Source organism: Bidens hawaiensis, unplaced genomic scaffold (assembly GCF_021521415.1).
Source record: "Bidens hawaiensis isolate Kalapana, Puna unplaced genomic scaffold, B.hawaiensis_p1.1 tig00057236_1, whole genome shotgun sequence".
Classification (NCBI taxonomy): Eukaryota; Viridiplantae; Streptophyta; class Magnoliopsida; order Asterales; family Asteraceae; genus Bidens; species Bidens hawaiensis.
The window spans coordinates 1-17,576 of record NW_027500343.1 but is presented as its reverse complement, the minus strand read 5'-3'; the positions used below and the strand labels follow the sequence as shown (position 1 = coordinate 17,576).

The window sequence follows — 17,576 nt, the reverse complement described above, 5'->3', positions numbered from 1 at the left end:
ACAAGTACAAAGTTTTCTTGACATATTAAATTATGCTTCAGATTTTATTAAAAATCTTGCGGAATTAAGAAAACCCTTCCAAAACTTACTAAAGAAAGATAAAATATTTAGTTTTGATGAAAGCCTAGAAGCCCAAGTTAAAACATAAAAGAATATTGTAAAAATTTACCAAAATTACATTTACCAATTGAAAATGATGATTTAATCTTAGAACTGATGCTTCAGAATATTATTGGAGTGAGATACTTAAAAAGATAGATTATGACCTAGAAAAGAAAAATGCTGGTGAAAGTATTTGTAGATATTGTTCAGGTACTTTTAGTGACACTGAAACAAGATATCATATTAACGAAAAAGAGCTTTTAGCAGTTGTGAAAAGTTGCCAAAAGCTTTATTATTTTTTATTACCAGTTAGATTTATACTACACAGGTAAAAGCCTTTATAAAAAACAACCTGCCTTCTAAACCTGAGTATAAAAGATTAATTAGATGGCAAACTTTATTATCTGAGTACAATTTTGACATAGAAATAATTAAATCTGAAAAAAATGTCTTAGCAGATTTTTTAACCAGAGATGGAAGATAGTGAAATTACTCAAAAAATGGTTAAATATCTTGAAGTCATGGATAAGCAGGTGGTGACCATAAAAGACATGAAAGAAATGTTGTGTTATTTTAACACTCTCCCTGAAGAGGTCTTAGACATTAAAGATTTAATCACAAGTAGTTGTCTTCTCATAGACTCAAAGATAGTCTTCTATGAATTTGATAGCATGCTGCTAAAATCCCCTGTGAAAAATCAAATTAAAGAGAAAATAGATTTATCTCCTATTTACAAGGATGCAAAAAGGGAAAAAAGAGATATCCCTTCATCTTCAATAGGAGTGCAAACGATAGATCTTACTTCCGACCAAGATGAGCCACAGAAAAAAGATTTCAATTTTAAACAACACTCAGAAAAACTTCTAATTTTGAAAATATTTTTCAAAAAATACCGTCTCAACAAAATCCTGTTGAGCAGCAATGGTTTAAACTGAAAGAATTATATAATCTTGGAAATACGGATATAAGATATGTTGATTGTACTAGGGTTTACCCTAGGATCAACTACCTACAAGGTAACTCTCCTAAAGAGATAAGATACTGGTACGATTTTGGAGCAATAAATATGATATATCTGAAATTACCAAATTTTCTAGAAATATTTTTTTTACCTAAATGGGTTAGAGATGGAGTAAGAGATAGTTATTTACATAACTCTATTATTACTCCAAATGATATTATGGCTTTAAAGCTATTTTCTGCGGGGCCTGATTTTTATAAAGAAAATAATTACCCTACATATCATTTAATCATAATAGAAAAAGTTAATGTATATCTTACTTACAATGTAGAAACAAAAAGATCAAAAACTTTTCAAAGTTTTAATGAATATGATATTCATTACAGAAGAGCACTTGGTTTAAAGATAGTTCTTTCCACCTTAGAAAATATTTTCAAAAGAGAATTTAGAACTTATGGTGGAACAAAAATGCATTCTTATGTTATGAAAGCTTCTGCGAGAAAAACTCCCCCAGCAGCTAAAAAATACATAGAAGACAAAATCAGATTCTTAGATACAGGTATAATTGCATCAAGTCCTCAGGCTCAACACAGACTTTGCTTTGAAAGAAAACATCAAATGAATGTCTGCCCAACTTGTTCTAAACAAAAATATAAAATGAGTACTGATTCTCCAAAGGAGAGCGAAACATATGAAGATTAAGATTTATAAAGATTGATATTTTTATAAATCTTATGTACTAAATATGATTTTATAATTTTATTAAAGCGATATGAGTTATTAAAACTCATAATAGTCCAAAGATTGGAGTTCCAACATCTGCTATCTTGAAAATGTGATTGAGGAAAAGACAAAAAATTGGAGTAAAGCTAAAATTTCAAGTTTCCATGAACACCAAGTTTTAACGTTCTGGTAATGGCAAATTTCAAAGAAAGTATTGCATATGGGAACAAGATAGAAAAGACAAAGAAGTGAAGTCTATCAAAAGAAAAATGTTTCTATAAAAGGCAAGAAAGAAGAAAGAAGAGGGGCATCGGGCCTTCAACAAAATTTCAAAACCAAGTGTTTAGAATCCCTTGTATTGAAAATAAAGTGTGTTGTATTTCCTTATGTACTTTTCTTTTACATCTCCATTGTAAGATACCCATTATGAAATAAAACTTTCCATTTCCTTATAATACCTTTGAGTGTTCCTTTTATTTAGAAATATTTTTCTTTTAAAAAGGAAACAGTTTCTTTTTACCATAAACCGGAAGTAGGAAACGAAACCTGGTCGCACTGAATATTGCTGAAGGAGCCAGAGAGGAGTTACCTAAAGCTATTTAGGTTTGGTCTGGAATAACCTAGTAAAAAGACTCCTGGTATAACCCGACAGTATCTTAGTCAAAAAGGCAAAATGGTACGGAAGCATGTTGGACCCTTGTTCTTTTTAATTTTGAAATATTTTTAGATATTTGAAACTTTTAGGTGTTATATTAATCATTTTTAATCAAAGACATAAAATATATCTGTCATATCATCTTAAATTATACTTAATTTATATGAAAATAATCCTTATATGTTTAAATTTGATGAAAAATTGTTATAATATGTGGTTTATAAAATTAATAAGTTACTTAAATTTAGATATAATATTAAACTTTATGAATAATTGCTTACTTGAATTGATTATCTTAAATCGCTCGTATTTTTCCGCTGAAATTGGTATCAGAGCCACGCAAATTTCTTTCGCGGGGTCTCTAGTTGATGAATTTGACATACATGATTATGATTTTAATAAATACTTAATATATATATATATATAAATAACATGGATACGCGCTTATCTGGAACAAGGTGTACGAATACGTGCACGTACTGTACTGTCGATAATATTAAATCTTATTGTAACAAATATTATATTCGATTATAATCAATATTAATTCTTATTATAATTAAAATTTTAATTTATTAAAACTAATAATATATTTTATCATAATTAATATTATACTTGGTCATAACAAATAAAATATTTTATTTTTTTTCCCTAATTAATAATATCCTTTACTCTGATCAAAGCTATCCAAAAATATTATTTTATGACTAACTATTGCACCGAAAGATATCGAGATCGGATAGCTTTATGTCGGATGAAGAACCGGTGTTGCCTGTAAATGAGAATGCTTTAACGAGTTCAAACTGAATCGGGTGATATGACAGAACCACAGATCGGGTGTAATATGCAAGGCCCAGAAAAGAACCGTAGAGGGTGTGATATACATATACTCATCTCAAAAGGGATACAGTACTTCCCAGTTTGGGCCTAATCTTTATTTCACGAACCTGTTTTCTAACAGTAAACTAAACTGCTTTCCGATCGTCTTTCCACTTCCGTTGTTCAGGAACAGACGCTATTCCTAGGGGAATACCTAGTGGCGAGCCCAATTTATTAAATCATAAATATAATAATTATCTTACGAAGTCTTCAATTATAATGTGGCAAACCGTGACCACCAGTACATATCATGCACTAACTATATTTCAAAAAGAAATACTAATAATACTAATTTCCTTTACATATCACCAGTATAACCGACCCTAATGAACCTCCTTAACTAGCAAACTCATTAAACCATTTATGTACGAGTACCTCCAACCACATCTAAGTTCAGTTTATTATAATTAAAGAAACCTCATGCTCTCAAATCAGTGATGTGCCCTGGCTGGTATGGGATATACTTATTCTTAACTGATAAATTACTATTTTTAGTAAACCTAGTATGCTTGCGGGTACTGAATGACCTAGTAAAAGAATACTCTAAACTTATATTTAATAATATCCAAAGATCAAACGGAGTATACAAGTGCATTCTGACTAAGACACTCTGCTTAAACTCATAACGGATAGATGCATATTTACGGGAGCGTCGGGACAAAGCAATCACCTAATGGTGGGATTGTATCGGAATGATTGTTATACGAGTTGTGAACTGCTCAGATTGTTATAATGTGTGCTCGGATAGACATGGATAGTATGATACTATTGTGTATAGCTTTCGATACTCCATGCAACCATCTAATATAGAGGACAATTTGAACCTTTTATTACAATACTGACCCTTACCGGGTTAAAAATTTCTTGTCACTTGATGGCAACTTTGGTTATATACATACAAACAATGGCCTTTGTTAAGCTAAGGGGGCGTTTGGGATTCCTTATTTTTACCTCCTTATAACTTATGACTTATGATAAGTTAAAAAAAAGTGTTTGGGTTTCCTTATTATGTGAGAGGAAATGTTGATAAGTTACACATTTGTAACTTATGGCTTATCCTTATAAGTTATAAGGAGGTGAAAATAAGGAATCCCAAACAGCCCCTAAATCTATATAGTATCCTTGGTATATAGATGCAAGAACAGATACGCATGATACATATGTGCTATTTGAAATACCTGATTAACAGCTAATGTGATTCCTTCTGTGATTAGTTATGTAGTGAATTGTTATTAATTGCAGTATGATTGGTTATCATTATAGAATGGCCCCGAAGAAAGCAAACACATTGTTTGAGGTTGATGTGGCAAATAATACAACTATGAATGCAAATAAAATGTCGAACACTAATGCGGCCGTGATTACTAATCCCCCGTAAAATACAACTACAAATGCTCCCTCGATAAATATTAGCACTCTCACAACTAATACTCCCCTGTTGAATACTAACGCTACTCTCAATAATGTTAATCCCTCACCGAACTTAAACAATGGTCGTAACAACCCAAATCCCCCACAAGAGGGATATTAACTTAAGAACGTCATGTTGTGTAAACCTTATAGATTTTAATGGTACTGAAGGACCAAATGGAATGGTTAAGTGGATCGAAAAGACTAAATCCATTATCAATATCACTAACTGTCCACCATATTGCATTGTCAAATATGTTACTTCTACGTTTGTGGACCACGCCCTAATGTGGTGGAATACTGTAGTGCAAATTCGGGGCAAGAGGAAATCAACAGTATGTCTTGGGCAGAACTTAAAGATTTTATGATAGAACACTTTTGTCCAATAAATGAAATTCAGAAATTAGAACAAGAACTTTTGAATTTAGAAATGAAGGGTGCAGATCATTTGGGGTACACCTACCGCTTTAACGAACTAGCTCATCTAGTTCCATGGTTAGTTACCCAAGAATTTAAACGTATTGAACGCTACATTTGGGGTTTAGCCCCCGAAGTCAGGAGTCTGGTTAATTAAACTAGCCCCTTTACTTTCCAAAATGTCATGTTACAAGCCGGCATTGAAGCTTTTGATTTGGTTAGAAGTGGTGCGCTGAGAATGCCTGGGGAATCATCTGGTACAAAACGAACCGAGTAAAGGCGAAGGTACAAGAAAGATAACAAAAGAAACGTGCACGCACTACGATTCAAAATTACGCCATTACCAGTTCTGATGTGAAATAAGAGAGGTATAAAGGGCTTTTGCCAAAGTGTGGGGAATGTGGTTATCATCATGTAGGTGAATGTCAAACAAACGGGTGTTATAGTTGTGGGAAGGTTGGAGACTATGTCTGTGACTGTAAAACCATTGTAAACACTACGAGCCGACCATCTCAAATACCACAACCGCACCATCCACAACTACCTCAACCGTAATCAATTCGCTTACAACCAATACAATTAACCCAACCTATGATAAATCATCATACTTGCTATGAGTGTGGTAGAATAAAACACGTCAAAAGAAACTGTCCCAAGTTAAGTGGAGAACAAACATCGACGTTTAACCAGACTCGAGGTCGCTTTCGTGATTGACTCGAGTGGAGCACGACCAGATCCGAATGTGATAGCAGGTGCATTCACAATTTCTGACTAGTATGCTTTAAATTAATTAACACATGTACCAATAGAAGTTTCATTCTGTTAACTTTCTACCCTTAGAAAAATATACCGATTAGTAAATTAATAAACCCTTATGCTATAGAACTCTTTAATGGTAAATCTATGACGGTTAGCCAAATAAATCAAACTATTCTTTCATCCTAAACAACCAACCATTCCTTATTAACCTACTCCCGGTAGAGTTAGGAAGTTCTGATGTAATAAACATGGACTAATTACTTGAGATCAAAAATGGAAATCGTATGTAAGGACAGGACTGTAAGAATACCTCTTCCAAATAACGAAATGATCGAAGTACAGGGATAAAACCCTGGTACCAAAATGCCTTTCGCATCCCATCTTAAAGTAGATATTAAAACAGTTACATCAAGGAATTCATGTAGACTCCTGCGGGATGAAAACTTTTTCAGTATTACCTAAATTTTTATCCTCCTAATTCAAAAAGACCTAGGTTATGAATGAAAATAAAACAAAGTGATAGCATATACCCCCAGTGACTAAAAACGGATGAGAAGAATTACTTTATCCGTGACCAGAAAAATGGAACGATTGCTTTTGTACCCAAGATCTGGGGGCATTACTTGTATACTACTAACTGTACAAGTTACACGAACCACAAAAACCTACGATCTATAAGTAATCAAAAGAAGTTGAATATTAGGTAATGGAGATGGGTGGAGTTGTTAAACAATTATAACTGTGAAAACCGACGAAATACTTTACTGCAAGAACCGAAAGTTGAACTTCAAGCTTTTATAGCCACATTGACCGGGTTATGAATGAGGAAAAGTCAGTCCAGATGTTCTGTGTGACCGAGTACCAATGTAAAGTGCAAAGATGTAAGGGAAACTTATGGATGAACTAGTATGAGAAAGATTATTGTCACATGTGTTGTAAAGATGTAACATTACAATAGCTTGAAATACCCCAATGGAGGGGGCAACAAATTACAATGGACCTCTTAACACACGTTACTAAAACATCCAGATAAAGCAATGCAATTTGGATGATAGTTCACTGATTGACCCAACCCGCATACTTCCTTCCTATCTGTAACAACTACATAACTGAAAAACTCACCTTGTGTTAACAAAATCATATCCCGACATAGTGAGCTTATTTTAGCTATTTCAGATCTAGAAAGCCATTCCACCTTTTATCTTTGGTGAGTTGTGTATGAAAATTTAGATCCCGAATAGACTTGAGCATGGTATGCCGTCCTCTAACAAACAATCAAACCAAATAAATTATTCAAACATTAGAGGAAAGTGGGAACAGTACCTTCTACCAGTTTAATCCTCGTACGCTAACAGTTATCATAACATTATGTAAGCGGCTATAACCTGTGTTATACAAGCAAGAATGTAAATTGCCACTTTGTTAAACTAAAAATTGGTGACACACAAAATACAAAATCCAATTCGATTTCGGGAACCATAGATAAAGCTCGTAATATTAACAACAAACTGAAAGCCGCCTGAGTCTAACAAGAGGACTATACTGATATACGTGGGAAGTTATTGATTTTGATGAAACCGATGAGTTGACTTTAAAATACATGGAACCATACAAAATTGTCACAAAGGTTAATCATGTAGCATATTAACAAAAACTAATTCACTCGTGATATTTTCTATATATCAAGTCTAAACAAGTGCGTTGTTGACAAGGCAGAAATTAGTATCACTTGAAAACATACATACAACTAAACTTTGTAAAGAAACCCATGAAAATGTTGAAAGGGGAAAATCAAACAATTACGACACAATAAAATTTCATTGAATGATGTTCGGTGGAATCCACAACGGGGAGCCAAATACATTCGGAAACGAAAGAACGAATTCCGAAGCAAATATTTATAACTTCTCCCTGAGGGGCGTAATTACTACATAGAATTTCAGGGTCGAAATTTCTTAACGGGGGAGAATGTGACATTTGTGACAAAACCGAGTACACCTTAGTATTCATATATCGAATAAGCGATTAACTGCTTATTGCGTAACGAACGAACGAATAACCAAGCGGGTCAGGTTATGACCCGGATATCCCGGGGGGGCATCTATAAGTGATATGCGTTTAATATAAGCCAACATATTGATATTATGGCCTTAGTACAATAGCAAACCATTTAAAGAAAACATACTCGTTTAACCACCCGCTTTAACGTTAAATGCGAAACACAGTTATAAAACAAGAATTGTATCATCCATTAAGCCGAAAATGACCTACAAACCACTTATTTGGAATGTTTTAAGCGGTCCGTGAAAATATTTGCAATTTTTACAAAAAATAGTATGTTTTTCTAAATTTACACAAAAATGGCCGAAAAACGCTCGTTTTCACGCTGTTTATCGCACCCGATATATTTTCTCGCCAAGAACCGAACGTGAAATAAACTTGGACTTGATATTTCATGTTCGGACACACAAAACAAGGCAAATGGGCCAAATGGGGCCCAAAAAGGGTCAAGCCGCCAACTTGGACCAAACCCCCTTAAGTTTTCTTTATTTATAAAATATTAACCTAAATATTTTGACTTCATCTTTTGACATAATCTGGTCATCCAAGTTTTGTTCCCTTCCAAACCCCATAAACCCTAAGGTAAGTGTCAAATTTTGATCCATTTCTAGCATGTTTAAACAAGTTTAAATACATATAAACATAGTTTGATTACCAAAAATCACTTCTAACCATGCAAAAACCATAAAAGTTTTCCATAAACATATTTTGATCATACACATGGTAAGAATCCTAGTTTGATAAGTTTTTTGTCCATAAACACGGATTAGGAGATTTAAATCGTGCTTTTACGGTTCAAAAGTTTGGTTTAAAACCCTAACCGAAACCCTATGTTTCAAGGCTGAGCTCTTAATGATACATGCTTGGTTTTGTGATATAGGACCTGTAGTTACTCTAGCTAGAATCAAGAACCCGAAAAAGTGAGAAAAGGGTTGAAACAATAGAAAACCGCAAAGATAATACCGAATAACTCATTTAGAAGCTGTTTAGTGTTAGATTGTGATGTGCTTGTTGTTAGCTTGTAAAATTTTGCAGGGACATCAAGGACCAAATGGATAAGTCCCTGTCCAAATTTGGTAATTTTTTGACCATCCGAGAATATTTAGTGAATTTATTACCATTTAGGGACGTTTACTTGGGAAAAATACTTAAACTTCTTGAAAATTTATGAAATTTTGTGGAGAAATCAGGTATGTCGTAATATATCAACTGTAAAATTTGGAGTCATTTGGAGAACCATAGCTATGTTTTCTGGATTCTCGTTTATTCGAGTTTTTACAGTCGTTTTTGGCTTGAAAAGGTAACTTGGAAAGTTTGTTAAGTTCTGGGAACTTTACAAGCTCTTTTGGGAAGTATTTGGATCACTCAGAAATTTTGTTGGATTTTTCAGAAATCGTTTGGTACAAACGGACGATTTACGGGTTAAATATAGCTTATAAAATGAATTTTTATAAATTAATAAATCAATGAATAATTTCAGAAATATTTTTTTAAAAATCTACATATTTTACTTGGTAATTTTATAAATTTTCATGATTTAGTGTTAAGAGGATAATTAATTACGCTAATTTGAAGGTTAAACAAATTCATTTATAATAAAAACCGACAATTTTGTGATTAACGAATCTGTTGGAATATCAGAACATCAAGAGTGATTGAAAATCATATTTTCGGGTTAATTGAGTAAAACCGAACTTTTTGTGAGAAATACGAACAATATCGATGGATTGTCCGCGCTTTTCTCCAAACCAAATTGAATAAACGGAAATGAGCTCTGTAGCAAATCCAGACATCTAATCTACGATCTATCTTTATAAATTTAATCATTTTATCAACCAACACAGTTACCCAAGTTTACATACTCATACCTGTTTTCTAAATGCCCAAACAATCAACTTGGCCCAGCTGGTAAAATGGGGAAACTGAGCCAAGTTCGGTTTTAAATATTAGGCATCAAACAACATCACAATCTAAGCCTATTGAGACTTTCTGGACATGACAACTATGCCCAAACTAGCTATGCAGCCTGGTTTAGTATAAGGATTATAATAATATTAAAATATTAATATTATTATAATATTGATTATAGGGACTAGTGAAAGCGAGTTTAACAAACCATGAGCTGACACCGTTCCCGATCTCTACTAAATGACCCCCTTTTCAAACTGTTTACGAACTTTTGGGGTAAAAAGCATGTTTATATACATTTATCTATCTGAAAACGGTACACTATATGAATTATCTAAATGTTCGTATATGAAAAGTTCCTACAAACATACTGATTGACTACGTGCTGATGAATGGTGAATAGTATTGTTGATTGATGAATTAAATGGAGATAGGACGAATGCCAAAAGATAATGAAATTACATGTGACAACATATTTATACAAACACGCTATGCAACATTAAACATAAAAAGTTGGGAAAATAACGTGGTCTTGGAAAACCATGGGTATAACGTGGTCGGTAATGACCATGCGAATAACGTGGTCTGTACTGGCCATGGGAATAACATGGTCTGTGAAGACCATGGGGATAACATGGTCTGTATTGGCCATGGGGATAACGTGGTCTGTGACGGCCATGAGAACATGGGTAGTGGAGACCACGAGGTTATTGTGGGCGAAAGGGGGGCCACAATAGTAACAAACTAAAGTTGAGTATGACCTATGAGTCAACATCTATTGCAACTAAACAAATTAACTTGATTATGACATGAATGCCAAGAAACTACTGTGATTGTATATATTGTAGGCGGAAGGGGACCACAGTGATTGATGGTACGTGGGAAATACTATACATGTATGTGTATATATATATATATATATAGGGTTGGGATCTAGTGAAAACTCATGTTAAAGAGAAAACTTAAAAACTCCTAAAAAATTATTTTTAACTTTTTTTTAAATTTTTTTTGAAGTTTCTTTTTTTCCATTATTCTTATATGTTGTTATTGGTTCCAAAAAAAAAATTGTCGGTAATCTCGTCGGTGTAGTGCACATGTGTAATAGTATGCATTGCATATATGCAAAAGTGTTTGTATTGCATAGAATATAATATTATTGCACATATTTGATGCACACTATTGTATATATGCAATATAAGACTAATACGCACATCGAATACGCATTAGTACGTATGTGTAATACAACATTAACGCACATGTTCACTATATCGACTTTTATTTTATTATTATTTTTTTTCCATATAATACAACACTACTACACATATACAATACACAAATATTGAATATATGCAATTAAACACTATTAAACTTAAAAATACATAGTAATACACATGTGTAATACAACGGTATCGCACAGTAATACGTATGTGCATTACAGCGGGTTTTTTTTTTTAGCAAAGGGTAAGAAAATATAAGAATAATGGAAAAAACATTATATGTATATGTGTGTGTGTGTGTGTGTATATAGGGAGAGGATCAAGAGAAAACTCATCTTTAGAGAGAAAACTTAAAAACTCCTAAACAATTATTTTTAATTAAAAATAAAAAAATATTTTCAAATTTCTGTTTTTGCCATTATTCTTATATTTTCTTACCCTTTGCTCAAAAAAAGTAAAAAAATATAAAAAAATTAAAAAAACCCGCTGTAATGCACATACGTATTACTGTGCGATACCATTGTATTACACATGTGTATTACTACGTATTTTTAAGTTTAATAGTGTTTAGTTGCATGTATTCAATCTTTGTGTATTGTATATGTGTAGTAGTGTTGTATTATATGGAAAAAAATAATAAAATAAAAGTCGATATAGTGCATGTAAGGCCCCGTTCCCGGTAACCCTACTTTGGTGTTGGATTTACTCATAAACACAGTTCTAAAATCAGAATTAATTTAAACTTTCGCGGAATAATTTAAAACTTCAAACATCACATTACAAACATTTATTTTTGTCTTAACATACAAATTGTCTTTTCATAACATAACATAAAATAGTCATGACACTTCTTCATAGATGTCAGTCTCTTTAGCTCATGCCATATGTCCCTCCTCAAGCCAGCTGCCTCAACCTATCTGTCTGCGTGCATACTAAAAGTCAGCTACGCTGAGTGAGTTCTAGTTAATCAATTTAACATACAATACATTCCTATCCTTACTCATACGCATCCGAAGATACGTATTCATACCTTACTTTGCTATTACTTCTTTCACACATACTTTATATACATGCATACGTACTTACATACTTTCTTTCATAAAACCCTATGGTATACCATAAGCTATTCTATCTTAAACATCTAAGATATTATAAGGGTCTGGTCCTAACATCTCAGATATTATAAGGGTCTGGTCCCTATCATCTCAGATATTAGGAGGGTCTGGTCCCTATCATCTCAGATATTATGAGGGTCTGGTCCCTATCATAAGTGCATACTTTACTTGTCTTATGTATATAATATTTACATACACATTCATTCACATAACCATCATATAGTAATAACATTCAATGCACGATCATACACGTATCATATATCTATCACTTAAGATAAGCATTTTAACTGCCACATAGGAGTATGCATACAGCCCCGAAAACATAACCAGGGAATGGGGCTAGAACTCACCTGGAGTCGGTTTCTCTCACCGTTAATGGTAATGCCCTTCCTTAGTTGTGCACGGCTAACTGTACAATACATTAAGCGTGTCAATTATCCATTACTACTACTTCCTACGTCTAACTTAATGAAACTCTCAACTAACAGGGGTCCCGGGGCAGCACCCCTAGTAGCGGGGTCTAGGGGCGGCAGCCCCTAGCAGGGTCCAAGGGGCAGAGCCCCTAACAGTCCTTTAACAAAAATGCATCAGAAAATGGATCGGGCCACGTTTTTCATCAATTTAAAAAAAACAATTTCGCATGAAAATTTCGCTTCGCATGGAACTGTTTCGCTTCGCATGAAACTTTTTCGCTTCGCATGACTGTGCGATGCGAAATTCCCTTTTTTGCTTCGCATGGTCATGCGATGCGAAATAACCTTTTTCGCTTCGCATGGCTCATGCGATGCGAAATAACCTTTTTCTTCGTTTTTACCATTTTATGGACATTTCACTCCACGACTCTCCCTGGGACCCGATTTAACCCTTTCCAAGGGTTTTGGGTTGTATCAACTTTGTATACTTGCGTTTTATAAGGCCCGAACATCGCATTTTTACCATATAACACTCTCGTGGGCTTATAGCTTATCAAGTTCATGTTTTTCTTCCATCTTACACCCCGATCTATCTTTCTATCGGTTTGCATGTCAAGACTAACCATAAAAAACTTAACCATTTAAACCGAAACCTACCTTTTGCTTCGGGTTCGAGTTCAGATCCGGACAATACGTAGATCTGGATGTGATTCTTGTTATTTGATGATGTCTACACACGAGATTCTTCCTCTTTTTACACGGATTTGGATCCGGAATGTAGAGAGAAAGTGTGTGTATTCTTGAGTGTGTGTGTGGTGAAAGGTAACAAAATGGTGAAAGAGTGGAGAGGTTAGGCTTATATAGGGGGCCATGGCCCCCACAACCCACTCACAATTCCAAATCCAAATATTATCCAAACACTTAACACACGACTAACTTAACGACACACAGTTAGTAACAAAACTTTCCGTCATTTATTATTTAACAAAAGTTGGATGTTACAGTGCACATGTGCGTTAATGTTGTATGACACATACGGACTAATGTGTATTCGATGTGTGTATTAGTCTTATATTGCATATATACAATAGTGTGTATCAAATATGTACAATAGTGTTATATTCTATGCAATAAAAACACTTTTGCATATATGCAATGCACACTATTACACATGTGCACTACACTGACGAGGTTACCGACAAAGTTTTTTTTTTTTTGGAACCAATAACAACATATAAGAATAATGAAAAAAAAAGAATCTTTAAAAAAAAAATTTAAAAAGTTAAAAATAGTTTTTTAGGAGTTTTTAAGTTTTCTCTTTAAGGGGAGTTTTCACTGGATCCCACCCCTATATATATATATATACACATACTATGTGGATAGGCGTAGAAAATACTATAGCGTAGGAAATGCTAGATATATATATATATATACACACACACATTGTGTAATGGTTGATTTTATGTGGAACCATTGTGGGCGGAAGGGGCTACAGTAGTTGATTTTACATGGAAAATTGAGACACGTAGTACGAACGAATAGTCACGATTTTATCGTAGTTTCAAACTTATATCATAAACTTACACACATACGTATGTACATACAAAGATACAAATGTACATATACACAAACGTAAATACATTTTTTATATACGCGCGTACATACAAACTATGACTGTGAGGTACGTGGAATCGATTTCGTTAAAACTTATGAAACTCACCAACTATTCGTAGTTGACCTGTTTTTAAAATGCTTTTCAGGGATTCAGAAAAGTGGAGTAGATTGCTTATGTGCTACGTGTTTGGATTGTGATCGATGCTGTGTAAATTGGTACAAGCATTCGAATTAGGAATAAAGTAGCTTAATGGGCTGAATTGGTTTGTATCATCTAGTTTGTAAACGAAGTTCGATCGATGTAATATAATGTAAATTAGTTAGTAATGTTTCTTTATGAACAATGTGTTTGATACTAGTTGTGTCTGTTACATTACCGTTTTACGCTTCCACAAATCGCTTAACGGGGTGTGACATATGACACGATTAAACAATTGATATCATAAGTCAGGGGGTGATTGTAAGGCCAAAAAATGGTGACTTGTGATATCAATGTGGCGAAACTCGTTATATATATTATGGTTAATCAATCAGTTTTAGTTGGCATGTAATCCGGGTCCGAAACGAGAGCTTCGATGCGCGCGTTTAGTTTCAATGGGGAGAAAGCTTCTAGAAAGAACATGTTAGGATATAAATATATCATTCTGTTGTCTTTATTTGTGCGTGTTTTGTAAGGTGTAATCAACCACCCAAGGGGAGCTCAACTTGGGTGGGATTGGTTTGTTTATATTGTCAATCTTTCATTACGGATTACGGAGTTGTTCAATATTATCTTTATATTATTTGTTCGCTCGTTTATTTATACCGCGCCCCGCCTTGATCGCTTATCAAGAACAAAATTCGTTCGATGTTAGATCCGGTGTTAGGGGACCTACAATAATGTAACTGATATCATCCACTGAGTGCCAAGAGTGATAACTGGACATACTTGTATATATCTTCTCTTTTTGAATAAGCAATACACGGTTGAATCATACACTCTTTTAGTTTAGAGTCGAGCTTTGTATTACGAAGAATTATGAAAATGTTTTATGATTATCAGCGTTATTCATCATCATTTATGTTGACGTACTTTTCAAATGTTTTCAGGTAATCAATAAAAAAAAGGCCATAGTATGAAAACTCTTGGATCAACTTTTTGTCACTTATGCAACTCAATTATTACCATTATAGTGTCTTAATATGAAGTTAAGGAAGGTAACCAAATAAACGATACAACTTATTTCTTTAAAAAGAACATTTTACATATGAGATACAATTTGAAACACTTACTTGAATAAAGTTAGGTCAACAAATTTTAACAAGGAATCAAAAGTGTCCTTCAGTCTTTGCCCTCATCTGTTTTCCGTTGATAGGAGATAGGAAAATTATTGTTCGGCATTATATATAGTATATATATAATTCATGAATTTTTTTCATACTATATGTTGATAGCATGAAGTCTCTCTTTGTTCTCACCAATCAATGATAGAACTGTAGCCGCGATATGCTTTGGGGTGAGGCCAGCCTCCTCAATTTGGTCGGATTGAGACCCATGATCAATATATCTATCAGGTATTGTCATTGTTCTCCACTGTAATCAATTAAAGGCATATCAAATCAAGATATCTACAACATATTTCATATTTTTTTAAGGATAAGGAAAAAGATAAACGTATCAGATAAAATATACTAGTTGCGGTTTATTCTAATTAGGTTATCATTGCACTTCTATTTAGGGATCGCACTGAAACTTAAAAACCAACATAATTAGGACGGATATTACCGACCTATTAGGGTTTGGCACGAGTTTGGGATTAATTTTGAAATGTTTTTTGGGTTTGAGACGGGTAATATATCCGATGACCTGACTTAATTACCCGATAACATTTACCCATTTACCCGATTATATACCCGGCATACCTTTTTTACATATATGAAAAAAATTCAAAAAAAAACATTGTTACGTTGAGTAAAGTTGGTCAATGATATGTACAAGAACTCACTCGTTATTCACTATCTATAAAATGCGAGTTAGCAAAAACTCAAAAAGTGTTGTCACTGAAATACCTTAAGGTTTCCATCAAGTAATTCATGTAATGCCAAGAAATGAGAAACATGAGAGCTAAATCCTCCAATAGAGCCTTCTTCAACTGTGATGACAACCTCATGCTCATTTGCTAGTTGTTTGATCAAATTTCCATCAAGTGGCTTACAAAATCGTGCATCTGCCACAGTCACAGAGATGCCGACCGCTTGAAGAAGTTCTCTTGCTACTAAACAACTTTGTACCATGGTTCCATATCCTAGTAAGGCCACCCTACTTCCCTCCTTAATCACCCTTCCCCTTCCAACCTATCTGAAGTTTTGATAGTCAGAGAAAGGCTCAATTATTGTCATATGTACAATGTGGGAAAATATTATCATTAATACACAAAATACGTACCTCCAATGGAGTTCCTTTGTTATTTGGTGGAATTGAAGAACCTATGCCATTGCTTCTTGGGAACCTGAAGCAGCTAGGACGATCATCGATGGCTGCTGCTGTAGCCACCATATTCATCAGCTCCGCCTCACAAGAAGGAGCCATCACCACCATGTTAGGTAAACAAGCCATGAACGTTGTATCAAATGTACCATAGTGAGTTGGACCATCAACTCCAACCAAACCTGCCCTATCAATAACAAATCTAACAGGAATCTTTTGAAGATCAACATCATGAACCACCTGCATCGTCAAATACATTTACTTAACCACTGTTTTATTCTTTGAATAGTCGCTTTCTTATACTACATTAAAATTTTTAGTGTGTCAAGTCCCAGATCGAAAATCAACACGAAAAAAATGACTAACTCTCGTTTATAATAATCAGAAAACAAAACTCCAAAAACTGATTACAACTCTCAAACCCTAACACGGTTTGACTCTTGATGAACCTTAACTCGGTTCGATTCTTGATGAGCCCTGACTTGGTTGCTTCATAATCTATAATGTCTAACCATAACTCGGCTTATCTAGACTAACCAAACTTGTTAGCCAAGACATTACCAAATATAACAAACCCTAATAATTCTTGGGTTAGGCCTTACACTTGGGCCAAACAACAATTGAGCCAATAATCACCCCACCCCCGGCCCAAATTGTTGTATCTGACTCACCAGACTCACCCCCTAATTTCCTACTCGAAATTGGTAGGTCTTTGACTTCACGCTTGTCATCCTTTTCTTGATTCTCCCAAGACATTTCTTGATCTCTTGCAATGTTATTTAGGCTCAATTCAAGTCCCAGATCGATAATCAACACGAATAAAACGACTAACTCTCGTTTATAATAATCAGAAAATGTAACTAAAAAAAATGATTACA

The 17,576-nt window shown here is 34.0% G+C and overlaps 1 protein-coding gene across 1 annotated transcript; it reads right to left on the bottom strand.

Moving 5' to 3' along the window:
• Window positions 1-15,651: 15,651 nt before the first annotated feature.
• On the bottom strand, window positions 15,652-17,454 carry LOC143601848 (putative 1-deoxy-D-xylulose-5-phosphate synthase 2, chloroplastic). Its single transcript, XM_077079142.1, has 4 exons — window positions 17,335-17,454; window positions 16,657-16,938; window positions 16,281-16,565; window positions 15,652-15,804 (listed from the first exon to the last, which is right to left on the bottom strand). The coding sequence occupies exons 1-4, from the start codon at window positions 17,452-17,454 to the stop codon at window positions 15,652-15,654; spliced, it is 840 nt and encodes a 279-aa protein (XP_076935257.1).
• Between the last annotated feature and the right edge of the window lie 122 nt (window positions 17,455-17,576).

Bases quoted from the DNA above. Each gene is read 5' to 3' on its own strand.
- LOC143601848 (XM_077079142.1), bottom strand. From the start codon at position 17,454: ATGTCTTGGGAGAATCAAGAAAAGGATGACAAGCGTGAAGTCAAAGAC. The intron at 16,566-16,656 runs GTACGTATTTTG...AACTTCAGATAG, and splicing joins ACAAAGGAACTCCATTGGAG to GTTGGAAGGGGAAGGGTGAT. The intron at 15,805-16,280 runs GTATTTCAGTGA...AATTGATTACAG, and splicing joins TACTTGATGGAAACCTTAAG to TGGAGAACAATGACAATACC.